Source organism: Passer domesticus, chromosome 15 (genome assembly GCF_036417665.1).
Source record: "Passer domesticus isolate bPasDom1 chromosome 15, bPasDom1.hap1, whole genome shotgun sequence".
NCBI lineage: Eukaryota > Metazoa > Chordata > Aves > Passeriformes > Passeridae > Passer > Passer domesticus.
In genome coordinates this window covers 15,933,598-15,960,443 of record NC_087488.1, presented here as the reverse complement: position 1 = coordinate 15,960,443, position 26,846 = coordinate 15,933,598, and the positions used below count along the sequence as shown (strand labels likewise).

The window sequence follows — 26,846 nt, the reverse complement described above, 5'->3', positions numbered from 1 at the left end:
ACACAGACTGTCAGGAGAGGAACAAACAGCCCTGTGAGGCTGTCAGATGATCCAAAGCCTCCTGCTCTGAGACTGCAATTCCAGCTTTAGATTCTCATTCGGCCACAAAATTGAGAGTAATAAGAGGCCACATTTTCACAGGGCACATCTACTTCTGCAGCTGATGGGATGAGCCTTCAGGCAGCCATCAACAACAGGCAATGGACAGGGAAAACAGGGAATGCATCCAGGATGGGGAGGGAGGTAGATTTCAAATTCATAGGATGTAACAAAGATAATTCCTCTTACAAAAGGAATCCCAAGTTCTCTACTTGACCTCGGCCATGGAGTTTCATCCCAGATATGAGGTGGCCACTCTCACAATGCACCCCCTGTCCCAGTGCTGGCACTCAGGGAGCAGCAAACAGCATCCTCCCCCCGACACCAGCCCTGAGCTGTCCCCCGAAGCCACCCTGCCACCCCCCTGGCACAGCCAACCAGCTGCACAGGGCAGCTCGGGCAGGCTGGCAGGGCCCTTTCCCCGGGGAGGATCCCTGGCAGCAGCACTCACTTCCTGGCACTCAGCTTGATGGTGAAGGGGCAGCCGCGGGGGTCCACCTCGAAGGCGGTGGGCTTGCTGCTGGCGGCGGGCCGGCAGCCGTACTTGCAGTGGATGAACAGCTCCCCGATCTGCTCGGCCACCGCGATGTTGTTCACCACCACCGTCAGCTTGGCGTTGTCCACGGGGCACTTCTCTGCCAGGGAGGGAAGGAGGGCACGGTCAGTGAGGGCTCAGACAGGGCACCAGTGTGGAAATTGTGGGTTTGTGCCTTCCCCCGTCAGGTGAGCCAACTCCCCAGTGAGTGGCCATGGAAAGAGCCAGGAATATTCACACAAGGTTTGCCAGCCATCATCTTTGCTTTGTCTTGGGGTGTGGAAAAGTTAAGGTGATGTTAACCCATAAGGACTGAGGGAGCTGCCAGTGAAAGAAGCCCACAGCTTCAGACTGCCTTGTGCTGGCTGATAAGCTCCTGCTGCCAGCAATCACTGAAACCCAGGATCTTTAGCTTGGAAAACACCTCCAAGATCATCAAGTCCAAGCCTTGGACTGATCACCACCTCATCAACTGAGCTCTGCCACATCCAGCTGTTCATGGAACACTCCAGGCACGGGGATTGCAATTGCAAAGGCTTTTGCCACAGATCTGTGGGCTGGGGTTGATAGAGCAGAGCATGGTGAGGGGATTAACATGCAAAGCAGAGGGACCTCTTGCATGTGGAACACAAAAATCTTAAGGCAGAAAGAGCTTCTGCTTTGCAGGGCTCCCCAGGGAGCCTCCTCAGGGCTCACTGTTCTGGTAATGCCAATGGTTTGGCTCTGCTGAACAACAGCTTGCCAAGAGGGGCACAGGTTTGTGCCAAAAAAAAAGTCTTTTTTTTGCAGCCAAAGTCCAACCCAAGCAGGAGCTGGTTAGCCCAGGCCAGCAGCCAGGGGCTTGGGCTCTCCCAGGGCTGTGGAAGTGCTGGGTGAGCTAAAGCAGCTCAGTGGAGCTCAGTCAGGGGCCAGAGCCTGGCACTGAGGGGATGGGGGGAAGGGGTTGATGCCAAACATGGGCCCTGCTTCTTTATCCAGGCAGCCACAGAAAGAAAGCTTTCAGTTTGAAATCAGTGGGTCAGCTCTGGGCGAGACATGTATTATCCTGGGATTATCCACTGCATTTCCCAGGATCTGAGAACATCCTGTGCCCAGCCCTGCTGCAGTGCCCGTGCTCCAGAGTGCACCACTGGCCCCCAGCCCCTCACTGCTGCAGTGGCACGCCTGACTGACAGCTTGTTTTAAACCCTTTGGACATTCTTCTGCAGCTTTCTCTTTAGGTGAAAGCCAATCAACCAGGAAATAACAGTGTTTTGGCTGCATCACACAAGAACAGCTCTGTACTCACCAGATGTTAAGGCACATCTCCTGCAAAACGTGTGCTGTGGAGACAGAGAGGAACAGCAGCGTCAGCGGAAAACGAGAGCGGGCAAACGATTCCCCCATGGGAAAGGTGGGAGACACCAAAGCCCGTGCCTCAGGAGCCTCAGCAGCTGTGCTGCCTGTTTTAGCTCAGCAGCACAGGGCAAACCCCAGCTGCTTGCTCAGGTCCTGAACACACACTTTGGAGCTTTGACCTTCTCCCCGTTCATGATTGTGCTGCAAGCCAAAGCCAGGGGCATGTTCTGCCACACTCTGATATTCATGGGATCACAGAATCCTGGAATGGTTGGGGTTGGAAGGGATCTTGGAGATCATCAAGTCCCAATTCCCTGCCATGGGCAGGGACACCTTCCACCAGACCAGGGCTCAGAGCTCCATCCAGCCTGCTCTTGAACACATCCAGATCTTTCCTACCCTCCACATCTGCATGGGGTTTCTGTACTTCACCCTCCACTGTAGCCCCCCTCTCACTCCCCTGAGAAGCCCCCGGGGGAAGGGAAGCCTGGCCTCTCCCTGTCCTTGCCCAGTCAGCCCACCACATCCATCCCTCTGGAGCCCTCTCAAGGCAGCAGAAGCTCCCTGTCCTGCTGCCAGGCAGATGGAACAGCTGCTTTGTAAGCCCATTAAATGCTCTGTAAATTTGAGCACTTTAAATAGCTCCCCTCTCCGTTCTGACAGTTTCACTTGACAAAGTAGCAAACACAGCCTAACACACTAATGAACATCAGGGCTGCAGCATTCCTGGTCCTGATCCTGCCCCGTGCATTCCCTGGAGCCTCCTCAGCCACGTTCCCTGGCCTTGCAGCCAGCTCTTGGCAGGGATGGGAGTCCCCCTCTGGAGCTGTTATCTGCTGCCCTGCTCCCATGGCCTTTTCCTGCCCGGCACAGCTGCACCGAGCTCCCTCCAGAGCTGCCAGAGCAGGACTGCAGATGAAGCCAGGCTGCTTCCTGCAGTGGGCTTTTTTTCCACATTAACCAGTAAATCTCAGGGTCTCTGTGCAGAGCTGCTTACTGGAATGGTGCAGCCAAACTGCAGCAGCTTCCAGCACTTTGGGGGAATGGCACCCTCACTGCAATAAACAATCCTGAGCTCTGCTGCTGTTGCCACAGCCCCATGCTGGTGATCAGATCACGTCAGAAGCATTAGAGCCATCTCAAAGCCATCTTTCTTCACAAGTAGCACAGGAATAATATACAGCTTCTATTACATCCCAGGAAAATGGAATCCAGAAGAATATTCATAACACCCCGTGCCTTTCATTTGAGGATCTCAAATCCCTTTGCAAGCATTAACTAAATGAAGCTTCAAGCCATTCTTGTTTTATAAGCAACACTTCCTTCACAACTGAAGCACAGCCATTCCTGGGGTGCCCAGAGCTCCTGCAGAGCCCTTCAGGAGGAGTTTTTGACCTCATGGAAGCCACAGCAAAGAGACTGAACATGGCCAGGATGGGGTGGCTGACAGCACAGCTCTCCTGGGAAAAGCCATCCCACTTTAAGCAAGCCCTAGTTGTGCTTGACAGTCCCCAGGGAGAGACAGAGGGGCCAGTCCAGGTCTGACTGTGGCTCACAGGGGCTATTTGGGAGAGCCATGCCTTACCCCACAGGTTGTGATGACGGGATCCTTAAACACACTGCAGCACAGCTGGCAGCACAGCTTCACAGAGGGCTGCTCTGCAAACACCAGGGGCTCCTGCAGGGCACACACAGGGACACACACAGCGTGGATTAGTCCAAACCAAGAGCCTGCAGCTCTGCAGAAGGAATAACACAATCCCTGCGTGCTGAGCCTGGGGCACACTGAGGGTTTTATTTAATCAATGTGAAATTCTGTCTGGATCTGCTGAGTTCCAGTAGGGAAAGAATGAATTTGGGAATGGCTGGAGACCTTCAGCTCATCACACACTGGGGGCCAATAGCATCTGGCAGGATCAGCACCTGACAGCAAACTGCACAGACCAACTTCTTTGCCAGTGATTGTCACCAGAACTGCATGAGCTGCACTGGCTGGGACTTTCCCCTTGGTTGGCCTGAGCACAGAGTTGTCAAAATTGTACTAAGCCTGAGCTTAAGAGACATTTGAAAGCAGCCTGCACTCTTGTTTTTGAAGCATTCTGAAGGAAGGGCTCCTTCACTCAGCAAGCACAAACAACATTGTTTCTGCTGCAATGGGCCCATCTCTCCAGTTTTGTTTACCAGCCAGGACAGCCAGCACAGGGCTCCAAGCACGTCCTCCCGGAGCACCACGGCTCTCCATGCTCACATTTCAGAGCATTTCCAATCCTTCTCTGCACTTCCCTCTGTCTTTTCATCCTGTGCTGCCCTCAGAAATGCAAACACGGCCCCCTGGGCTCCCAAATACGAAACAAACTCTTATCCCAGATTAGTGGCAGAACGCCACCTGACCTTTTATTCATCCAGTTTGGGGTTGGTTACTGGGTCACAAGCTAAGCTCAGTTTAAAAGTATCCTCCCCCCGCATGCAGACAATTCCCTGCACCCTCCTGAGGCTCACAATCAAGTCAGTGGGGTGCCACACAGCCCTGAATGGGGATGGGCCTCCAAATCCATGGGGAATTGTATTTTTTTTGCTGCCTGGGGCCAGACCACCAGCCTGAGCCTTGCAACCTGCCCTGCTCTGCTGCAGGGCTGGGGAATCAAGCAGGACTTTGCACAGACTTACAGTTTTTCTGGGAAGCAGAAAAGCCTCACCATTGTCCTCGCTTTCCAGTCAGGGAAATGGTACATGAGGAAGCAAAGTCAGTGGTGGAAACAAAGTTAAAAGCAGGAGCCTGAGCCAGGCACGGCACAAAATCTGCCCCTGAGAGCTCTGTGTACTCCCAACAGCCCACTAAGCTACTCTTTTGACACTGAGCTTCCTAACCCTGCTCCTTCAGGCAATCCCAAATACCTACTGGCTCCTCCTCTTCCTCATGGAGTGAGAACGTGGAGCGCAAGGACATGTTGGACTCGGAGTGCAGGGAGCGGACGGAGATAGCGGAGTCGGAGCGGCGCGGGGTGCTGATGGGGGGCTGCGGACACAGAGCACCTCTGGTCAGAGCAAATCATTCCCTTCACGTTCAGTTTTCCCCCTCCCCAACACTCAGCTGCTCCACTCCCAGCGGCGCTGAGCGGCCCTGCTGCTGTGTGCCCTTCCCTGCACCGTGCCCAGGCAGGAATCACTCGGGTTTAACTCCCCAAGCCAGGCTGCCATCGCAATTGCAGCACATCACCTTCTCCAAGGTGCACTCCCTGCACACTTACCGTGCACACCCGCCAAGCAACGGTCTGGAAGAATTAATCCTTCATGGAAAGCTCTGTAAATCTCCCCCAGAGACTGCTCCAGCTCCTGCAATGTCTGTAATCTCTGCAGCAGCACTTGTTGTTGCACTCACTATCTAACTTCTGCCAAATTTCTTTGCGTAAGTGTGGAGACTTCCTTCTATTGAATTCTCTGTGAGCCCGGCTCTGCCGCTTCCTGCTCGGGAGGGGAGAGCAGGGCAGACACCGTGCACCAATCCAGAGAGATCCTCTGCCATGGCAGCCTTGGGATTGGCTTTGAGGGAGGGCTGCTGCTGGAATACCAACCAGCAGCACGTAGCCAAGGTGCCATTCGGTGTCACAGCACCACTGCAGGCTGCAGACCGTGGGAGACTGGATCTGAGGACCCAGTACAGCTGGGAGCACAGCCACTGAGGGGTTACTCTGGGACAGATGCTGCTGGTGGACTGCAAAAGGTGCAGAGAGGAGGAATAAAGCTCTTCACTGAGCAGAATGCATGCTTGGACAAAGAAATGGAAGAATGAAGCCAGCAGCTTCAGACACTTCAGGCAAGGCGTGATGGATGAGCACGTGCACGTGTCACACTCTCCAAGGCTTGGCTGCAGCCTCTGTCAGTCCCTAGCCCTGAGGAGTGCTGGCTGAAGGAGCTCTGGGGATCCCTGGCTGCCCATGGAAAAGGGACTGGCCCTGGCCCTGGCCCAGCCAAGGCCTGGCACTGCCCAGGGAACAGGGAAAGCTGCAGGGACCAGACTCTGCAGAGCTCCTGTCCTGCACCTTGGGGGAAAAGCACTTTTGCTCATGTTCCATGTGAGCCCCAGGAGCTGCATTCTGTGTGCCTGCCCTGGGTGAAAGCGGTGACATCAGAGCCAGGGCCAGACAAAGGCAATGCAGGAGGGCAGTGGGGCCAGCAGGAAATTCAGCAATGAAAGCTGCAAGATGAGGTGCAGAGGCTGCTGCCCTCCCCAGAGACAAGCATGCTGCAGTCCCAGGGCAGCCTGGCTGGGCTGCAGGAGAGCAGCAGACCAGGATCCTGCTGGTTCTTCACACTGCTCTGCTGCCTCATTTTTATGATCCCGGGCTCCAAGGAACTCAGAAATGCTGCATCAGCTGAGAAGCCAAAGCATAAATGTCTTTCCTTTAAAGACAGCATATTTATTGACTAAATACATAAACCTTAAGGAGGAATGGTCCTAATGAGGTAAATCCATTTTATGTGCATCCATTCATTTTATTATTTTCCTCCACTAGTAGCAGAAATTATTAAAATAACCAGAATGACTGTGCACAGGAGGTGAGGGCAGCAAAGGCAGGCTTTGCAGGGAGGCAGGTTTGTCACCAGCAGCATCCAGAGAGGATCACCAGCAGAGAAGGGGACTGCAGCATTCCAGGAGGCAGGGGTAGGACTCTGGGCTCAGCTCCCTGTGTCCTGGTTTGGATAATGCTGGTGTTAACTGCACAGCAGAGAAGGGGAAGGGCTGAGAAGGATCCTCACTCCCTCCAGGCTGGGGGGAAAACACAGAATGGCAGAGGGTGTGCTGGTTCCAGACCCTCTGGGTATCTGCAGCCTTGGCTTTGCCAAGCAAACAAGGATAAAACTCAAGAGACCTCATTTCTGCACTAAACATCAGGCACACTTTCAAAGAGCCCAAGGATGGAGCACTCAAACACCTGATGGAAGATGGAGAGTTTTCACCTGTGGCTCAGTAAACAACAGACTTTGGACAGGCAGGCAGCCTCCATCCATGGTATCCAACGTTCCAACACTCAGCTGCAGTCTCTAGCTGCAGCTCCCACCACCTCAGCGACAGCAGCAGCCTCCAGCTGGAGGCTCCAGCACAGCCCTGGTTCCAGCTCCATGCAGGCACAGCAAGGTGGGAAGCTGTGGCACTGTGTCCAGGCAGGATGACAGCAGCCACTCAGCAATCCCTGCCCTGCACACAGAGCACACTGCTCTGCTCCTCTTCCATTAACAAGGAAAGAAAAAGGGGCAGTGGAGGTCACAGGAGGGCTCTGACTCGTCTCCAGCTGTCTCTCTGATGGCTGAGAAGCCCTTGGCAGCTTCTGGAGGAGGGAAAACTCAGTGATGAGGAAGGGAAATCCCAGATTATTTCTTGACAAAGCAAATGAAGCTTCCTAAGAGGGTTAGTGAGTCTGCCTGGAGCAGCAGGCAGAGCAGGACCGAGGCGGTTCTGGTTTGTCAGCACCTCACGCTGCTTCCTGAACCACTCATTAATCCTCTCACTATTTTTGCTGAAGAATATTTAACACTCCAGGGGAAGTGGGCTGAGACTGTCCAAGAGGACTGAAGCTGGCTCCCAGCAGAGATCTCCCCCACTCTTGGCTGCACACCCCAGCTTGTGCCAGTGGGGTTTTCAAAGGAGTCAGGCAGTTTCTTTATCAGACCTGGCTAAATGAAATGTTCACAGCATTCCCTCCTCTGGAAAAATCCTCCCCTCTGCCCTGTGAGAACTGCCCAGCTTGTGAAAAGGGCACTGTGAGCCCAGCACTCAGCCCAGAGGGTCTGTGCTGACAGCCAGGGGTGGGCTGAGCTCTGGCCCAGCTCGTGGGGTCACTGGTGGGCTGGAGAGCTGCTCTTGCCAAGGACACCAGGCAAATTTTCAAAGGACTCGCTAGAAAAAAAGACCAACAACAAACAAAACCCCCACGGGCTCACATAAAACACAGCAAGATCTCTGAGCAACAGAAGGAACTTTATAGGATGCTGACAATAAAATTCTTTGCAATCTGGTGTCAAATTTATTTTAAGAAGTGCTGCAGCTCCACACTGCTGCTGACCCCAGTCTCTAACTCCAGCAGCAATGATCCATTTATGCCTGGCTTGGAAATTGGGTCTTGTAACCTAAGTCTACAAATACTTAATTTGAAGTTTGCTACTAACATGTTTAGATCTAGACAGAGCTTGTGGTTGTGAGAAGTGGCTGGAGCACCAGGGACAAGAGAAGGTCCAGCCTCGGACCATCCTTTCATCAATGTTTGCTTTGGGTTGCTGTTCTTTATTTAATTGATTTAGCTAATTTAATTTCTCTCCAAGCAGCTAACCCTGAAGACTGTTGAATCACTAAATTCCTCAAAAAGAACTTAGAAGTGAGTGAGAAAACTGGATACAAAATTAGGAACTGCTTTACCACCAAGGTACTGGGAGACAAGAATGGTTTGTGGGGAAGCCCAGCACAGCCTGTAGTGTCCACCATCCCAATCTGCAGGTCTCAAACCCACTCCCTGTGGTCAGGGGCCCCATCTGGAGGTGGGAATAGGAATGGATTCTATGGCCATAACTGCAGAGCCAGCTGGGATCCATCCAACACGAGAGAGCCCGGCCCCAGTCACAGCCCAGACATCCTGGCAGGGGCAGCTTCCTGCCGAGCTCCTGCTCTCCCAGGAGCCAGTACTCCCTCACGAGGGGGCTCTGGGGTTTGTAGTGCCCAGGCTTTGGACCCACATAACAATCTCTATCAGTGTCTAAAGCAGCAGCAGCAGCAGTTCCAGCCTAAAGCCCCAGGTGAGAGTGAGCTGCTTCCCCACGGCTCCAGCAATGCTGAGGCTGCTCCTGCCTCTGGGGCACACGTTACACAGAGAATGATGAGGGAGGCAGAGGAGTCCAGAGAGCTCCAGACACCTCTCATTTCACTTCTGATCTGCCAAACCAGTCAGCAGGGTGCTGCCAACACCTACCATGCCATCGTCCTCGTCCCGTGGGGAGTAGGTGAGGGTGCTGGAGGAGGACGGGGTCCGACGGTGCTGCTTGAAAGTATTGGTCCCGTCAGCTTTACAGGGAATTCAAAAAGAAAAACAAGCATTTAGGCTCCTCAGAAACACTGCCAAGCTGTGGGACAGCCTCTGTAGCTGTAAGTGTTCCTTAGGAAAGGAAAAGAGTAGGGATTCTCCAATGCTGGTTCATGACTGGACGTATCAGCACAGGCAGAACAACCCTGATCCCTGAGAGCTTGCCCAGAAAAGAGCACAGCTTAAAAATACCATTAAAAGGAAATGTTATACTCCCAGGTATCTCAGTCACCAATAAAAATTGCCTGGATCCAGGGAGGTCTGGATATCCCTGAGGCACAGGGGAGCCATGCTAAATTAAATATGAAATATTTGTATAGAGATCATGTAACTGACTCTTACACGTATAAACGTCTGAATGTAAATATTTGGGAGTCCAAAACCATCCAGAGTCCAGGACAAATGTAATCCAAACATTTTTCTCGGGCAGATGTTCACATCCTTATCAAAATCAGTGTCAAGTCTTCTTGTTTCTATTAAAGGAAGGATGTTTGTATCCCAAAATGAAACCAGGCTTCTTCCTACATTCCCCCAGGTGCCAGGGCTCAGGCTCCCCTCACCTGCTGAGCTCTGAGGAACAAGGCACAGGAATTGTAAATGAGCAGGGACACTTGCATCCCCCCCTGTCTGAGCTAGAAATGGCCACGGGGTTTTACCAAAGCTCCAGAGTGACTCACAGTCAGGCACAGAGGGAAGATGGAAATTTTCAGCACTGGTGATGATTGTCACAGGGATCAATAGGATTTGGTGCTGAGCTCAGCATCAAACCCTGTTGTACAACTCTGTTTTCAGCAAAAGCTTCCCAGTGGTACTGCTCAGTCTGCCTGAGGAGAGAAAATTCCTGTGCCTGCTCATTCCCATCCTGTCAGGACACTTGGGCTGCACAACACCAAACCCAGCCCCTCAACACCTGGTTAATGACCAGAGAGGTTCTCCCAACAGCTTTATGACCTGCAAAAGGACAACAACCACCCTGGGATCACACAAGTACACATGAAATACCCACCCTTTGTGATGGTGGTCACAGCAGAGAAGGCTGGTCCAAAAGTAGTTTCCATTCTTGTCTGAAATGATGAAAAAACAAATGTCAGGGCATTTAAAGCCTTCGGACTTTGCCTGAGCTGGTGAAATGCTGCATACACATTCATCTTTTCTCTGTGAACAGAGATTTTAAGCGGCAGGAAAAGAGGCTGTTTCAAAAGAAAGGATGGGACAGAGGAAGCAGCCTGTCCCTCCGTGGCAGCAGCAGGGCCTTACCCCGTTGGTGTTCTCAGAAGAAGTGATGTTTGTTGTGCCACTGGAGAAACGATTGTAGCGAGCGTTCTTGGCTGAGCTCATAATCTAGGCCAGCATCTGCTAGTCATGGGAAGCTTGCTCTGTGGGAGAAGGAGGACACAAAGGGAGTTAGGCTCCTTGTGGGTATTTCCCTGGGCTCAGGGAACACTCCTGCAGCACAAAGCCCAAGTGTTCACCCAAACTCACATAAACCTGCATTTTCAGAAGCAAGAGGCGAGGGCAAAGTCAGATTCCTTCAAATTGTTCCTGGGTGAGTGTCCAGCATTTTTAAAATATATGATTATCTTTTAATAAGAGCCTCATTTCTCTCCCTCCACCGGTTCATTAGGCTCAAGTTTGCCAAGTCAAGAACTCCACAGCAATAATCTGCAGAAGCACATGGAATTTGCTTTCTTGAACCTCTGCTGAAACCTGATACTGCTTCAGGGCACAATTATGCTGCTGTCCCAGCAAATCTGCCAAGATGCTCCCAGTCTCCTTCAGAGCCAGGACAGCCTCAGGAAGGAGCTGCAGCTCCTCTGCCATCTCACACAGGCGCTCCTGGCTCAGGCAGGAGTTCCCCCAGAGAGGACAAAGCTCAGCCTGGCACTGGGGAGGTGAAGTGTCTCAGGGGTTTCTAGCAATTGGTTTTCTCTTACCTGGGAGTGACAAGTCCTAAATCTCCAAGCTCTTTATAAAAAAAGCACTGTGATTTCTCCACTTTACAGAAAGGGAAACTGAGGCTCAGAGAGAGACAGGATCCCAAATCTCTGGGATTTGTGCAGGGATTCCCCCTCCCTGGAGAGCCTGGCACACGGGGCTGGGCACACCCTGCACACACATTTTGAGCACTGCAAAGGTGACTCCGGGGCTGTCCTCAGGGCCTGACACAGCATTCCAGGGCTCCTGCAGCTCTGGATCCAACAGCTGGCAGGCAGCCAGGAGCAGCACAATCCTGAGCAGGGGATTGCTGCTCAGGCCTAAACTCCCAGAAACAACTATGGTCAAAAATTATTTTTAAAAAATTCCAAAGAAAAACCAACCAAACAGCAAGCCTGAAACCAAACCCAAAACCATCTGAAAACCAGGGATCTGGATAATGTTTTCCACACACGTGACAGCACTGTCCTGGCTGCCTGCAAATGCCAGATCCCTGAGGAGATGCTGAGCACAGAGGCTGGAGCTGGCTCAGAAGCAGCAGGAATGAGGCAGAGTTGTGCTGCAGCACCAGGGAGACATGGAGAGTTTAAAGCTGGGCTCCTGCAAGCCACAGCTTTGGCTTTGGCCACTGGATCCTTTTATTCCTGTCTGTGTCCTGGAGGGCACAGAGAGTAGAGGGAGGTGGGAGTGGACACAGGGCAGACCAAGGGTTTGGGCCACTGGCCCCAGGAGATCTGAGCCCCACTGACTCAGCCTCTCTCCCTCTGGCAGCCTTGGATGAGCCACTGGAGCCCTCGGCTTCCTCCCAGCAAAAATTCCCCCTTCTGCACAAGCCTGAAGATTCCCCTCTTCAGCTACAGAGGCTGAAGATGAGAGGTCTCCAGCTGGGGTCTCCAGATGATGCAGGGCTCATAAATTAAGCAAAGCAAAAACTTCCATGAGTGATGGCACGAACCACTGCACCTCCTGGGATTCCCCATCTCAAGGCTGTATGAGCTCATGTCCAGTGACACATATATCCCTAAAATGTAGCTTCCCTGCATCTAGCAGTACACCTGGGCTCACCACTCTCCTCTGGAAAAGGGATTCAGCACTCTGCTCCTCCCATCATTGGCTGGAAATAGAGAAATATTCAAATTTCCAGGGATATGAATCCATGCAACACCTACCCACACACCCTCTATCCTGCACTGCTCAAAGGCAGGAGCAGGGATCTGCTCCCACCTCATCAGCCATGTCAGTTAAGGGTAAAGGAACCTGCATATCAAATATTCCTCTTGGGGTTCAGGGCAAAGAGCCATTCCCAGATGGAAAGAGAGAAAAGCCACCCTGATGGAGGATTTTGGGCTGTCTGGAGACTCAGGCACAGCTCCATTCCCTCTCACTTTCAGGGTATGTATCACCTTCAGATGGAACAGATGGAGACTCAAGCAAAGGGAAACACTCAGAGACAGGGAAAACAAAAATGGAGATAAACTGACAGTGTGAGGAGCTCTGTGGTACCATTAAAGGCTGGAGCAGATGTGCCACAAGCAGTGACTGCAGCCACCAGAGCCACTGCAAGGACCCTTCAATCCCTGCCTGGAAGCTCCAGTAAACCCAAGGTGGGGAAGGGAATGTGGGATACAGGGATTTCCTACTCACTGGGGAATGTCAGCCATGGGGAAAATGTCCAGCAGAACATCAGCCAGGCTGCACAACCCCAGCAAGATGTGGCTGCTGCCAGACCCCTGCACCCAGCACAGACAGAGCATTTCAGCAGAGCCTCTCCAGAGCATGTCTGACAAGCTCCTCACACCTTCCTTCCCATCTGAGATCCTTTTCCAACTGATATCAAAGAATTTAAAAGGAGGCAGAGAAGAGCTGATGGTGTCAACAGTAATACCAACTTCCTACAGCACTTGCAGAAGTCTCTGCCAGATCTCTGCACCTTTCCTTGGCATCAGAACCCTGCCTGTGCTGTGCTCCCAGGCTGGAGGATGTGTCCCCCTTGGCTGGCTGCTGCTGGTGACCCAGCCTGTGATCCACATTCTCCTTGCCTGCACTTTAATTTTTTAACATGCAACGTCAGTGGTTTTCACAGTAAACAAAGAGGGGGAAATCTCCCCTGGAAAAAGGAAGCTGTGGGGACCCAATATTCAGTAAATCCCACAGCTGATCATAACCAGATGTAGGGGGGGCAGGCATAGGTTTCAGCATTTGCACATCACAGGGATCAACTCGAGGTTTTTGAGACTCAGTGAGAAGAAAAGCCTTAAAATCCTATTTCAGTAATTCAGGCAAGAAAAAATCCAACGAGCAGCAGCTGCAGAGGGAAGCAGTGCTCCCTCTCCCCACTGTGAGGGGAGATCAGGCACAGATCACCCCTGACTGCCCCTCAGAGCTGGGAGGAGAACCAGCACCAGTGGCCTGGCTAACTCCCCCTCCCTGCCCCCTGAAGCTCTCTCCGAGGTTATTCACCCCAGGAAATGCTGGGCTGGCAAAGTGTCCCAGAGAGGAGTGCCTGGCACTGGGAAAGGCAGGGCTACCCTGCTCTGCCTGACTGAACTTCCTCATCTCCCTTCTTGGGTATTTGTGGCGTAAGACACGAGCTTCTGTTCCTCTTACAACACCAGGGTTACACATCCTTCAGAGCTGGCACATGCCCAGGGAAATAGTGCCTCAAAAACACTGACAGCTCCCTGGGACAAGGGCACCCACGCAGGTGCCAAGGGCACGGGGTGATTGTGGGGTAATTAACCACTCTGTGACCTCCTCGGGGGCACCTCAGCAGGGTGACGAGGGCTGGCAGCATCTGGTCTGACCTGTACAGCACAGGGTGTGAGGATGCAGGGCTGCAGCACATCCTGAGACAGCCACCTCTCAGGGACACCTCAGGGACACCTCTCAGGGACACCTCAGGGACACCTCTCAGGGACACCTCTCAGGGACACCTCTCAGGGACACCTCTCGGGGACACCTCTCAGGGACACCTCTCAGGGACACCTCTCAGGGGACACCTCTCAGGGGACACCTCTCGGGGACACCTCTCCATGGGACACCTCTCCATGGGACACCTCTCCATGGGACACCTCTCCATGGGACACCTCTCAGGGACCCTCTCCAGGGACACCAGACAAGAAGCAGGCAGGGAGCCCACTGGTCACTCCCCAGCCCACCGGTCACTCCCCAGCCCCCTGGTCACTCCCCAGCCCAGGGAAGGCCAGGCCAAGCCCCCAGCCTCCTCCAGCCCCCAGGTGCAGGTGGGCAGTAAAAGCCAGCAGTGACAGCACCACGCCTGCAGGTGACACTCAGCTCTGCCCAGCAGGCAGTACCAGCTGGTGGTGAAGAGCTTATGAAAAACCCCACCAAACTAAGGAGACAAAGAGCTAAAATCTCAAGCACCTGACCCAGCAGGACACTTCTTACACTCTTCAGATGTCAGGCAGTGCAGGAGGGACACAAAACACGGAGAGAAGCTCAGCCTCTCTGACAGGACGTGGCACCTCCACCTGATGAATGTGTGGAATGCTCTTGTTACTGTTTGTAAGCTTTTCTTGTAAGTCACACCAGCTTTTCTGAGTGTCTTACAGTGAGACCATAATTGTACTGAGCCGTCATCAATAAAAATAAAAGGGATATTTTTAATTGCTGCTACTTTTACCAGCGCTTGCACTGACTGCAGGACTGAGAGAACATTCAACAGCTGTTTGAACACTGCCATGCCTTTGAACAAATGGAGTTCAGAAGGGAAAAGCATTTCATATAGTGCTTTTCCTGAGGGATAATGAAGCCTTGGGATAGAAGAATATTTGCAATACTTCATGTTAAACCCTGAAGCTTTAGCTTTCAGATGTTCCCATAGCTGGATCAAAAGTGATTGCTCTGGTGAAATGAAGCACCTCAATTTTCCCAGAAAAATAAAATTAAATTAGAAGTTAGAACAGAGGCCAATATTCAGTGCTGTTCCATGACACAAAAGCTACATTTGAAGTTTTTATTTCCATTTCAGGTAACCTGCGAGGATCCACCTACAACACCATTTTTGTTATGCAGCCCAGCTCTGACCCTGCAACCCAAATTGTCCTGTGTGGGCTCAGCAGCTCCTCAGCCACTGCTGGGCAGGAACAGGCACATCCACAGCTCTGCCACACAAGGACCTTAATCAAAAGGTGCTTTAAAGGTTGGCCCTGCCACTGCGCAGCTGCGTGCTGTGCCTCTCACAGCTTGTGCTCCTCCACATCCTCCCTCAAAGCACAGACCCCTTCCGAGAACATCACATGGCTAAATTGTGGATTTGGTGAAGGAAAAAGAACAAAAGCCCAGCCAAGCCCTGAAACCAACAACGGCCTCCCCCTCCAAGGCAAAAACCTCAGTGCTGCTGCAGTTCCTCTGGAGGGAATGGCCAGCTCTGTGCAAGGCAGCTCCTGATGGAAGATACACACTTGAGAAGCTGAGAACAGTCACCCTCACCACTCACACCACAACTGGTGCTCCTCAGAGCTGTCTGACAGGGAACAAGTGGCTGCCAAGACCCCACGGGGTCCTGTGGGCTGGCTCTGCTCTGCTCTTGGTCCCTCTGCTGCAAATCTGACAGAGAGGGGCTTGCAGCTCAACTGCAAACCCCTGAAGACATGGCAGCAAAGACTGGGGATGGAGAACTTGGCCTCTGCTCTTCCAAGGAAGCCAGAATGTTTGTCTCACCTGGACTCTGCTCTCCTGGAGTCCAAAGCAATCAAAGCTCCTCTCTGCTTTATTCCACAATTCCTGTGCCATGCTGAGGCCTTTTCCAGCTGCTTTGCTTTATGGTTGGCAGCACTGCCTCCTCTGGAAAGCTGAAACCACCCCACCACACTATGGGATTCTTCCAGATTGAAGTCAAAGCAAACCTGAGCCCATAGCCATGACTCAAAAAGCACAAAGTAGCACTTCCACCCCCTGTTCCCCCCAACATCCTCCAAAGCTTTGACACCTTTTGACACACACTCTTCTCTGCCCTCTGGATGCAGCTAGAACACTTCAAAGATCCAGCTGAAATGCATCATCTCCTTCAGAAAAAAAAAAAAATCCAGCAAATTCCCATCACCTGCTCATTTTCTGTACAGCACCCTTGGGCTTTGCCACTGAGAACAGAGCAGGCACCTGTAGACACCAACACTCAGCCATCAAATTGGTGATCCTGGGAGAAACAGCACCAGATCCTTGATTCCAAAAGAAATCAGGGCATGTGGACACTTCCACCATGGCAAATCTACTGACAGCTTTGAGACAGAAGCACCACTCAGTGTCCCAAACACAGCCCCAAACACCACGGACTGAACTCTGCCCCAGGGTGACTCCGAATTCCAGGGGACCTCTCCTCAAACGTGGCTCCTGTGCTCCCTGCCCAAGGAATATCGAGGATTTCCCACTTCTGAAACACCAGACCAACCTCAGGACACACTTGCTGCCTTGCTGCAACCAAGCGCTCCACGCCCTTGCAAAGGTCACTCAGAAGGATCATAAAACCAGCGTGACACAGCTGCAGCTGCTGGACGGGCCCCAGGGCCCCCTCCAAGGGCTCCAGGTACCTCCTGCTCCCAGGGAGGGATGGAAACAGCTCCTCCCTCGGCGCTGCAGGGCAGCAGCTTCCCGGGAATGCTGCCTGACACCCGGAGCACACTCTTCTCCTTGGGGCAAACTCACCTTGGCCATCGCGGAGCGGCAGAGCCCGGCGGGATGCCAGCAGCATGCCCAGCTCCTGAGCTGGGACTGGCTTCTCCTCGGCCCAGGCGCCTCTTCCGCTCCGTGAGAGCTGTGGGGATGGCTCCCCAGTGATGCAAACACAAAGGCATGCGGAGCAGTGGGCGATATGGAAATGCAGCTGGAAAATCCCAGAGCTCAGCCAATCTCCAGCTGCCTCCCAGCCTTGCCCCGGTGCTCCGGGTTCAGTTCAGTGCAGGAAAAACAACCCTCTCCCAGCACAAGGATTTATTTCCCTGGCTGGGGAAAGAGCAGGAGACAGAACAGTTGTTAGCTCACTTTAAGGGGAGTTTGAGTTCCTCATCCTCTTTTACAGTTCCCAAACTATTCAGAGTTCTCATAACAAACAGCAAGGAGAGACAATCCAACCCAAGACCAGCCACAAAAGGCAGGGCTGGGGAGCAGGACTCACCCCAAACACAGACACTGCTGGTGGTGGGGACTTCCACTGCCAGGACACCCTGCCAGGGCTGAGGCTGTCCCAGGAGCAGGCAGTGCCCTGCTCCAGCCCCAGGACAGCTCGTTCAGAGGCGGCTCTGCAGCTCCAAGCTGTGCTTGAGGCAGAGCAGAGCAGCCTGAACGGGGGATTTGGGGTGCTGCTGCCTTTGCTGAGCTCAAAGAGGGGTGACACGAACCCCTGTGAGCAACCAGCTGCCTCCCTCCTTGTCCCAGCTGTCCCTACACCCCCTGACCCGACCCAGGGGCACAGGGACATGCCCCACCATGCCCACGGCACAGCAAAGGGAATAAAAACCGGGAGGGAAGAGTTCCAACAGACAGCACAGCCACGTAACCCGAGTGCTGGGAGCCAGCAAGGATTTTCTCTCCAGTGCACTGCTGCTGGCACAGCCGGCCTGGCTGGGATAACTCTGAGAAAGGTACAGGCACCCTCCAGGGAATGTCACACATCCAGCAGGGCTTGGAAGGTCCCTGGGAGCAGGGGAAGCTCTGCCCTGGGGGTGACCCATGGCTGAACCCCTCTGAGGCTGCAGAGTGCCCAGGAGCACCCCCAGGGCCAGGGCAGGGCAGAGCTGGAGCAGCACACGGTGCTGTGCCAGCCCCAGAGCCTGCAGGGCTCCCCGAGGCTCCAGCAGCACCTCGGGATCGTGGGGCCTGGGAAGGGAAGGGCTGGCTTTGGGCAGGGCACACAAACCTCCACGGGGTGCTCGCCATGGCTCTGGGCCAGCAGGGCTGTGCTGCACTGGGGGGCTCACCCTGGGATCCCCCAGCTCAGGGAACCCCCAGCTCAGGGACCCACACCACCCCAAAACCGTGGACTGGGGTTTTTTCCCTTCTCTGAGCCCAGTGGGTATGAAATGCCCTGTGTGAGTGTCAGCAGCGAAGGTACCAGCCTGGAAACACCACCGTGGCTCAGGTTCCCATTTCCACAGGGTGAAACATCCCCTCCCTCAGGCAGGGACACCAAAAACCAGCGTGGAGCTCCTGGTGGCTTCAGCCTGTCCCAGACAGGGGAGCCTGGAGGGAATCCAGCACACTGCAGGCAGCACCTGCTCCTGCAGCCTCCTGCATCGTTTGAGGAATGTCCCTTGCCAGGGGAGGTGCAGGCTGGACATCAGGAGGAATTTCCTCATGGAAGGGGTTGTCAGGAACTGGAAGGGGCTCCCAGGGAGGTTTGGAGTGCCCATCCCTGGAGGTGTCCACGGAATGCCTGGAGGTGGCACTCAGAGCTCTGGGCTGGGATCAGGCACAGAGGGTCTTGGAGGTATTTTCCAACCTGAACAATTCTGGGACTCTGATCTCGCACTGCTTTCACTCATCACGGGCGTTCTGGAACCATTCTTCACCCCCAAACCCTGTCCTGCAAGCCCCACCATCCTCACTGTGCCTGGAAGCTGCCAAACACTCGAGGCCAAAATGCTGCAGCTGCTCAAGAGGAACCCGACTGCAAACACACCCCTGGGGGGAAAAACACCCCGGGAGGCAAAATCACACTGCTGGCACTGCAACAAAGGCACAGCAACGCTGCCAAAGTGCAAGAGACAACTGCTGGGTCACAGCCCTTAACACAGCCAGCCCTGGCGGGGACAGCAGCCAGAGCTGGGCTGCTCTGGACACACCAAGCCCAGCTCCTGGCTGCTCTGGACACACCAAGCCCAGCTCCTGGGCTGCTCTGGACACACCAAGCCCAGCTCCTGGGCTGCTCTGGACACACCAAGCCCAGCTCCTGGCTGCTCTGGACACACCAAGCCCAGCTCCTGGGCTGCTCTGGACACACCAAGCCCAGCTCCTGGGCCATTCTGGACACACCAAGCCCAGCTCCTGGGCTCCTTTGGACACACCAAGCCCAGCTCCTGGGCTGCTCTGGACACACCAAGCCCAGCTCCTGGCCATTCTGGACACACCAAGCCCAGCTCCTGGGCTGCTCTGGACACACCAAGCCCAGCTCCTGGGCTCCTTTGGACACACCAAGCCCAGCTCCTGGGCTGCTCTGGACACACCAAGCCCAGCTCCTGGCTGCTCTGGACACACCAAGCCCAGCTCCTGGCCGCTCTGGACACACCAAGCCCAGCTCCTGGAGCCCTCACAGCCCTGTGAGCCCAGCAGAGCCCAGAGGGAAGCAGAACCCAGGGGGAATCCTCCCAGCACAGCAGCTCAGCGACCCCTCAGTGTGCCCCGGGACAGAGCCCCGGAGCTCGTCTGAAATGAGAGGAGAACGGCAGAAGTGGCACAGAATTTACTGTGAGCTGCCGGTGGCGGTCCGGACCTGCCCGTGCGCTGCGGCAGCCCGGCCCCGGCACCCCGCACTCGGTGTCGATGCTCTGGGAGGGCAGCAAAGGGCCGGCGGCAACAGCGCTGCGCTCGGACAGGGAAGGGAGAGAAAAACACCAAAACGGGGCGGAACACGGCAAAGCCGAGCGCAGACTGCCATGAGACCCAGCGGACGCACCGGGGGAGCCGGGCGGGCCGAGCCGGGCACGGAACAGCGCCGGGGATGCTCGAGCTGCCCCGAGCGCCCCGGCACCCCTCACACCCTCACGGGGCGGCCCCGGCAGCCTCCGCCGGCCCTCCCGGCCCGCGCCCCGGCCCCTCCCCTCTCGGGGCCGCCCGCCCGGCTCCCCGCGGCCCGGCCGTACCTCCCAGCGGCGGCGGCGGCCGCAGCGCCGGTGCCCGGTCCCGGCACATCGCGCCCGGGCCTGCTCCCCGCTGCCGCCCGGCCCGGAAGAGCCGCGCCCAGCGCTCCTCGGGACTTGTAGTCCCGTGCGCCGCTTCCTGCCCGCGCCGCCGAGCCGCCGGGACTACAACTCCCAGCACGCCCCGCGGAGAGTCGCTCCGTGCTACAACCACTGTTGCTACTGGTTCTGCCCGGCCTCCTGCAGTGACCAATGAGAAGGCGGCATCTGCCGCCTCGGGCCACGCTGCGCTGCGCGTCGCCATTGGCAGGGAGGAAAACAGCGACCAATCAGCGCTGGGAGAGGCGGGGCGGTGGTCACGCCAACCGCTGATGATTGGCTATGCTCACAGCAGCCTGACCAATAACGGCGTGGCAGTGGCCATAAAAGAAGTAGCGTTGAGCACATGCGGTCTTTCCAGCGTGAGGTGCGGGACGGGGCGGGCGGGAGGGAGGGAGCGGGGCCGGTAACGGGGCTGTTACCGAGGGCGGGCCGGTGATGATCCACATCTACCTTTTCTGACACCTCGTCTGAGGGCGGCGGGCGGCCGCAGCCCCTGCTGAGCAGCCACGGCTGAGGCCCGCGGTGCCCGCGGCCCGGGCGGGCGGGCGGGCGGGCTCCTCCCCTCACGCTGCTTCTCCCCTCAGGGCTCGGCGGGAAGCGGCGGTGGCGGCGACCCGGAGCCCCCGGCCCGATCCGCGGCAGTGCCCGGCGTTGTGGGCCGCTAGAAGGCGGTGTTCCCTGTCCTGGGGATTGCGGTAAGTGGGGCTGAGCCCTGTGGGGAAATGCTCCTCAGCCCCCTGGGGAAATGCTCCTGCTCTACGACCAGGCGGCTCTTAAAACACAAAGAAGCATCTGCAAAATGGGCTGGAGGAAAGAATTCACCGACTTTTATTCTCCCTCATGGGTTAGCGCAAGGTGAATATCCTGCACGGTGGTGCGTGCAGTAGTGTGAGTAAGTGAAGGGATTTGCACTCTTAACTCTAGTGCTGCAGTGTGTAGATGGAGAATTTAAATTTTTTTTCTATTTAGCTCTGTGGACGATAACAAGCTACTCCCACTCTCAAGACCAGCCTTAATTGTGAATGTTTTAATGTTGTATTTCTACTTCAGCTTCTATATGAAGCAAATTTTGTAGCTTACAGGTGAATAAAAGTTTCGAAAAGTCTGGGGTTTGCTTCTGTTTATCACAGTTTCCATGGGAGATGTGTACCTCCACAGACTGACTGAAATGTGTGGGTACCCAGTAGAGCTGGAGTGCATTAAAATTTAAAGGATTTTTCTCAGTCCCACTCCCCTCATAGGAATCTTGGAGTCACTTCGGTTGGATGGGGACTACAGCACTGCTCCTGTGCCAGGGCTGGACAGCCCTTTTTGGGGAGAAATTCCCAATATCCAGTTCAAACTGTGCCATACCCTGATTCTGCTGTGTGGATCTGGATGGTTTCAAGGCTGGGCTGAAATATTTGAATGACTGAGTGCTGTGTGTTCAATCAAAACGCCGTGGAGATTATTTAAAAATTTTATTAACAGGAATGAACGGAAAGCTGTAAACAAGAGCCAGCAGAAATGGGATGTTGCAGGTGAGGCCGAGTCCCCGCACGTGGCTGGGTGCTCTGGGCAATTAACCGCAATAATTAACGCTGCGCTGAGCAGTTCCGCGTGGTGGCAGCAGAGGCCCGTGGAGAAAACCCCAAACGGCCGAGAGGAGCTGGGGGAAAGCAGTCCCACACTGGGAGAGGGGCTGAGCCCAAACCGGGCTGGGAGCCCTCTGCTCTGGCAGGGTCTCAGGGTCCCCTCAGGCAGGCTGGACGTGCTCTCAAGGGAAATATTTACATTTTCCTCATTTAAAGGGGTTTTTGTTGGTTTTGGACCCACACTGAGCAAGAAGTGAGCAGCTGTCAGCTTTGTAACCCAGACAGAAGCTGTCTGAGGGAGAGGGAAGGTAGCAACCTGACACTGGGAATCCTAATCCATTGGGAATCCTAAATTTTGCCTTTAGGGAGGCTCCTTGTCACCTGGGGATGGGGCTGCTGCTGCTCCAAGGACAGGATGAGGAAACAGCCCTGGAGCTGCCTGGCTGCTCCTGCCTGTGCCAGGCTGGTCCTGCCTCACAAAAGCAAATTCCTGGGTGCCCCCATAACGTGGCTGCTCCTTTGGGATCAGCAGCAGGGTTTGCCAGGAATGCAAACATCCCTGCACAGATGGGTTTTCCACAGGTGATTTTAGTATTTAAATCAGACGATTTCAAGACTTGTCTCTCCCCTAAAATACTGTTTAGGGAAAAAAGCTGGTTCATTTTAAGATCCTTTTTCACCCTGTGAAGCTGTAGCTGCTCGTGTTGCTGGAGCTCCCTGAGGAGTGAAGCTCGGAGCACGTGGGGCTCCTTGTGCCCATCAGGAAGGCAGTGCTGGAGCCAAAATCCCAGGAAAAATGAGGGGCAGGGGCATCTGAGTCAGCAGCTGGGGCTGGTGCTGGCTGGAGGGCTGAGGATGGGTTGTTCTGTTTCATCTGGAGCCACCCAGGCTCGGCGCAGCGGGCACCTGCTGATGTGTGCGTGGAGTTTTCAAAGGGAAAAACTGCCAAAGGCCAAACACTTCATCCAGATTCAAATTTGTACTGAGAAGTGCAGCTTGACAAAAAACCAGCCAAAAGCCTGACACAGACCAAAGGGGTGAGGAGGCCCTTGAAGAGAGCTGGCAGGAGGCTGCAGCCTGTGAAATCACTGCCTGCAGCTTCCCCCCAGCTCTCTGCGCTGAAAAGAAAGAGCTGCCCAAGAGAACTTTGAAGATATCAAAGCGTTGTTGCGGCCTGAAAACACCATCACGCTTACAGAAGGTATTTAGAATAAGCTGCAGTACATTGGGGTTCTTCTCAAAGTACTAGAAAGGGTGGGAGGAGGAGAAGCAGAGCCTTTCCCACAGGGGTGAACACTCAGAAATCTCTGTACAGCCAGGTGTGCAGGAGCTCGCTCGGACAGCCAAGCTGTGCCTTTGCAGGGAGCAATCCCTCACTGTGGAAGCGTGTCCCACCTCACAGGGATGGACAGACAGCAGAAAGCACCTACGAGAACGGCTGCCTTCAAACACATCCTTCCTGCACGCCCCGGGCCAGGGCTCTCAGCTGAATTCCAGGGACACAGGGAGAGAAAAGGGAATTCAGGACCTTCTACCCAGAAAAAAATCACCATTTTTTCCTCCGAGGTGGGGAGAAGGTGTTGGTTGCCCTGCATCACTCCCTGGCTCTCACACAGGTGACAGCAGCCTCACAGAGCAGGCACAGAAGAGACCCCAGCCCCTTCCCACAGCCCCCTCCCAGCCGTGAGCAGGGCAGGAATGCTGGCGAGGGCAGCCGGAGCCGATGGGTGCCAGGGGGCTGCAGATCCCAGAGAGCCTCTCCTGCTGCTCCTGTGCCCAGCTGGCCCTGGGGCAGACACAGACACGACAGACAGACATGCACACACTGCCCAGGGGCTGAGTCTCTGTACAAGCACACGTTAGGACCTGCAGCAGCCCGAGCCTCGCACTTCCTTCTTCACGTAGTCGTGGAGCTTGAATTTGGGCTCGTTGGGCAGCTTCATGGACCTGTGCTTCAGCTCCCTGGAAAGGGGAGAGATGTTACCCTTACACTGCTGCTTCTGGCAGGGAGAGGATTTTGTCTGGAAGGAGCCAGAGAGGGAGTTTGGACAGGGGCATGGAGTGACAGGACACAGGGAATGGCTTTTCCCTGACAGGGCAGGGATAGATGGGTGTTTGGAAGGAATTCTGCCCTGTGAGGATAGTGAGCCCTGGCACAGGGTGCCCAGAGAAGTTGTGGCTGTTCCTGGATCCTGGGAGTGTTCAAAGCCAGACCTGACAGGGCTTGGAGCAGCCTGGGATGGTGGAAGATGTCCCTGCCATGGCAGGGGATGGAACCAAATGGGCTTTAAGGTCCCTTCCAACCCAAGCCACCCCAGGATTCTGTGATTCCAAGCTGCCTTGCCCGGCTCAGTTGATCTCAGCGTGGCCTGGACACTGCTAAAGCTGCTTTGGATGCCAAGGGCACTGCTCTGGTCACTCACTTGGCGATGGCTGTGAAGGCTAATTCCACGTTGAGGCCGCTCTTGGCGCTGGTCTCCATGAAGGGCACGCCATACTCCTGTGGGACCAGACACAGCCCTGTCAGGAGTGCCACCCAGGGGCTCTCAGGGAGCCATTTTTGAGGTGTTAGTAGAAACTTAAAGGGAGAACAGATGAGGAGAAAGGGGAGAGCATGACAAGGGGAAAAAAGCCAAGTGTTCCCAGGTGTATTTTTAGTTAAACTGGTGTCCAGGTGACCATTTCCTCAGGGACATCCTCAGGTACCTCACCTACCTTGGCAAGCTTCTCTCCCTCTTCCCGTTTCACCACTCTGTCCTGGGCTGAATCCACCTGCAATAGGAACGGCAAAGAGCAGTTTGGGGTGATTTGGAAGGCCAGCAGCACGTCCCTCCCTGTCCCCATGCCCAGCCAGGCTCCCCCGCCTGTGGCTCCAGCCTGGGAGGAAGAGGAGGCCCTGGCAAAGCCCTGGGGCCAGGCTCACCTTGTTTCCCAGTAGCATGAGGACCACATCCTGCTGTGCATACTCGTGGATCTCTGTCAGCCAAGCCTGGAGGGACACAGCCAGAGAGAGGGGTTGGCAATGGCTCCAGGAGGGGACTGGGAGTGATGGGGAGCTGCCCCACTCCTGTCATGGACACCCTCAGCAGGCAGTGCTGCCACCCCAAGCAGTGCCAGGGATGTTCCACAGATGATCCCTGTCAGCAAGGGGGTACCTGGGGTTCCCCTGAGCCCTGGGGACCCACTTTGGCTGCTCCAGGTCCCCATTTCCCAGGGTACCATCAGCCTTCTGACCCCCCTGCCCACTCCATCTGCCCAGGGGTGCTTGTAGGGCTTTGACCCCAATTCCCCTGAGCTGGGATGTTCAGACTGAACCTCCTTTCAGAGGACAAGGCCGAGGGCTGGCTCTGGGATGTGCCCTGTGCCCGTGTCCTGCACGTGCTGCCCCCGTGCCTGCTCCCAGCAGGACCTGAACCTGCCTCCCTGAGCTGTGGGGTGGCTTCCCTGCCCTCTGATCCAGCCTAATCCAATCAAACCTGCTCTAATTCCCTGTAATCCCTGACCCCGTGGTGTGAGCAGCTGTCTCCAGTGCTGGAGCAGTGCGTCCATCACCCTTTATGTGCTGTGAAAGGGAAAACCCTCTGTGCCTGTCCCTGCCTGTCCTTGCAGGTGCTCAGCAGAGCCCTTCTGAGGTGCCCACAGGTCCCAGCAGCAGCACACCCCCTCCTGAACCATCCCACAACCACAGCCCAGCCAGCACACGTGGGGGCAGCAGGAGGGGCTGGGGCTGTTGTCAAACCTGGATGTTGTCAAAGGACGCTTTGTTGGTGACATCGTAGAGCAGGAGCAGGGCTGTGGAGAGAGGGACAGGCCGTTAGTGCCATGCCAAACCCAGCCCAGGGCACACAGCCCCTGTGGCAGCCACAGCTGGGCACCTGAGCTCCTGTGAGACACAGAACACACAAACCCAACACAGCAACAACTCATGCTCCTGCTGCTGCCTGCAGAGCCCCCTGCATCCCTGCAGCTGCTCCCACGGAGAGCACTGCAGCGACTCCTGGCTCACCTGGCCGCAGGGGCAGCCCCGGGGCTGCAGGAGGGTCCCCGGGAGCAGAGAGGCCGTGCTTACCGTGGGCAGCCCCGGGCCCCCCGAGCTGAGGAGGGTCCCCAGGAGCAGAGGGGCAGCCCCGGGTCCCCGAGCTGAGGGGGGTCCCCGGGAGCAGAGAGGCAGCCCCGGGCCCCCGAGCTGAGGAGGGTCCCCGGGAGCAGAGAGGCCGTGCTTACCGTGGGCAGCCCCGGGCCCCCGAGCTGAGGGGGGTCCCCGGGAGCAGAGAGGCCGTGCTTACCGTGGGCAGCCCCGGGCCCCCGAGCTGAGGAGGGTCCCCGGGAGCAGAGAGGCAGCCCCAGGCCCCCGAGCTGAGGAGGGTCCCCGGGAGCAGAGAGGCCGTGCTTACCGTGCGCATCCCGGTAGTAGGCGTGGGTGACGCTGCGGAAGCGCTCCTGCCCGGCCGTGTCCCAGATCTGAAGGCACACAGGAGCACAGGGCTCAGAGCTGAGCAGAAGCCACCCCAACCAGCCCAAACACAACGGTGCAACCCCAGGAAGCTCCTCCAGCTTTTGCTCCTGGGGACATCAATAGGAAAAGTGACCAGAGCAATAAATATGGAAGCAGCCTCTTCCCGCTCCTCGACGTGGGGACACAGCGTGGCCAAGGGCTCCCAACACAGCCATTAATTGGCAAATCCATGGAGCAGATGGATGCATGGGGACCTGCTAATGTGATTTATCAGTCCTTAATGCAGCAGGAGGTTTGCAGAGAGCACGCTGTTCCTGGGGGATCTGTGTTACCGAGCTGCGGGCAGAGCGCTCAGAGAAGCTGCCAGGTCTGAGGGGGCTGGAGCAGCTCTGGCTGCAGGGCACACGGGCTGGGATGGGGATCACCATGGCCAGAACAGCCCCCAGCCCTGTGCAGGCTCCTGCCAAGGGCACAGAGCAGCCTGAAGGGGCTGTAAGGCTGTCCCAGGGCAGGAGACACGAGCACAAAGGATGCAGGTGGGGCCCCATTTTGGGGCTGCTCCTCTGCTTTGTCCTCTGAGGGGCTTTGGCCATCCCTGAACACCCAGGGCAGCAAGGGAGAGGCTTCCAGGGACATGGGGACATACCTGCAGCTTCACCTTCACCCCATCCACCGTCAGCACCTTGTTCTGAAAGAGAATGGAAAGGGTGTGAGGGGGGAGTGCAGCTGCAGGATGCCCAGGGAGACACAGCCAGCCCCTGCCCAGCCAGTGCTTCCCCAAACCCTCAGGCTGATCCCCTCTCCTGCTTCTCAGACTCCCATCCATTGTCCCAGCACCTGCAGAGCCATTTTCACCAGGGCCCAGCCAGAGGATCTCTCCCTGTGTGAGCAAAAGTTGCATCTATTTGGGAACCTCAACCCTGG

At 55.5% G+C, this 26,846-nt stretch overlaps 2 protein-coding genes, 1 long non-coding RNA gene and 1 other non-coding gene across 7 annotated transcripts in view; 2 read left to right on the top strand and 2 right to left on the bottom strand.

Moving 5' to 3' along the window:
* The window catches only part of TRAF7 (TNF receptor associated factor 7), a 29,546-nt gene extending 9,615 nt beyond the window's left edge, over positions 1-19,931 (bottom strand). The window contains exons 1-8 of one of the 4 annotated variants that reach the window (XM_064390802.1): positions 19,794-19,931; positions 10,300-10,418; positions 10,049-10,106; positions 8,932-9,023; positions 4,872-4,988; positions 3,558-3,650; positions 1,923-1,956; positions 551-734 (exon numbers count right to left, since the gene is read on the bottom strand). In XM_064390802.1, coding sequence (XP_064246872.1) covers positions 551-734; positions 1,923-1,956; positions 3,558-3,650; positions 4,872-4,988; positions 8,932-9,023; positions 10,049-10,106; positions 10,300-10,380 — 659 coding nt within the window. In that variant the 5' untranslated portion in view covers positions 10,381-10,418; positions 19,794-19,931. Of the gene's footprint in view, positions 1-550; positions 735-1,922; positions 1,957-3,557; positions 3,651-4,871; positions 4,989-5,220; positions 5,926-8,931; positions 9,024-10,048; positions 10,107-10,299; positions 10,419-15,660; positions 15,682-16,641; positions 16,749-19,793 lie in introns of those variants that run through there. The other 3 variants (XM_064390803.1, XM_064390804.1, XM_064390805.1) reach the window with 3 other exon arrangements.
* Positions 19,932-20,206: 275 nt separating this feature from the next.
* On the top strand, positions 20,207-20,997 carry LOC135281299 (uncharacterized). The gene is made up of 2 exons (XR_010347988.1): positions 20,207-20,256; positions 20,477-20,997. It is a non-coding gene; the product is annotated as an uncharacterized LOC135281299 (long non-coding RNA).
* LOC135281800 (small nucleolar RNA SNORD60) lies at positions 20,320-20,411 on the top strand. The gene has a single exon (XR_010348291.1). It is a non-coding gene; the product is annotated as a small nucleolar RNA SNORD60 (small nucleolar RNA).
* A 340-nt stretch (positions 20,998-21,337) lies between the features above and the next one.
* Positions 21,338-26,846, bottom strand: part of RAB26 (RAB26, member RAS oncogene family) — a 28,377-nt gene continuing 22,868 nt past the window's right edge. Inside the window, exons 3-9 of the mRNA XM_064390035.1 lie at positions 26,569-26,610; positions 25,861-25,927; positions 25,206-25,258; positions 24,390-24,455; positions 24,182-24,238; positions 23,890-23,966; positions 21,338-23,428 (exon numbers count right to left, since the gene is read on the bottom strand). Coding sequence (XP_064246105.1) covers positions 23,326-23,428; positions 23,890-23,966; positions 24,182-24,238; positions 24,390-24,455; positions 25,206-25,258; positions 25,861-25,927; positions 26,569-26,610 — 465 coding nt within the window. The 3' untranslated portion in view covers positions 21,338-23,325. The remainder of the gene's footprint in view (positions 23,429-23,889; positions 23,967-24,181; positions 24,239-24,389; positions 24,456-25,205; positions 25,259-25,860; positions 25,928-26,568; positions 26,611-26,846) is intronic.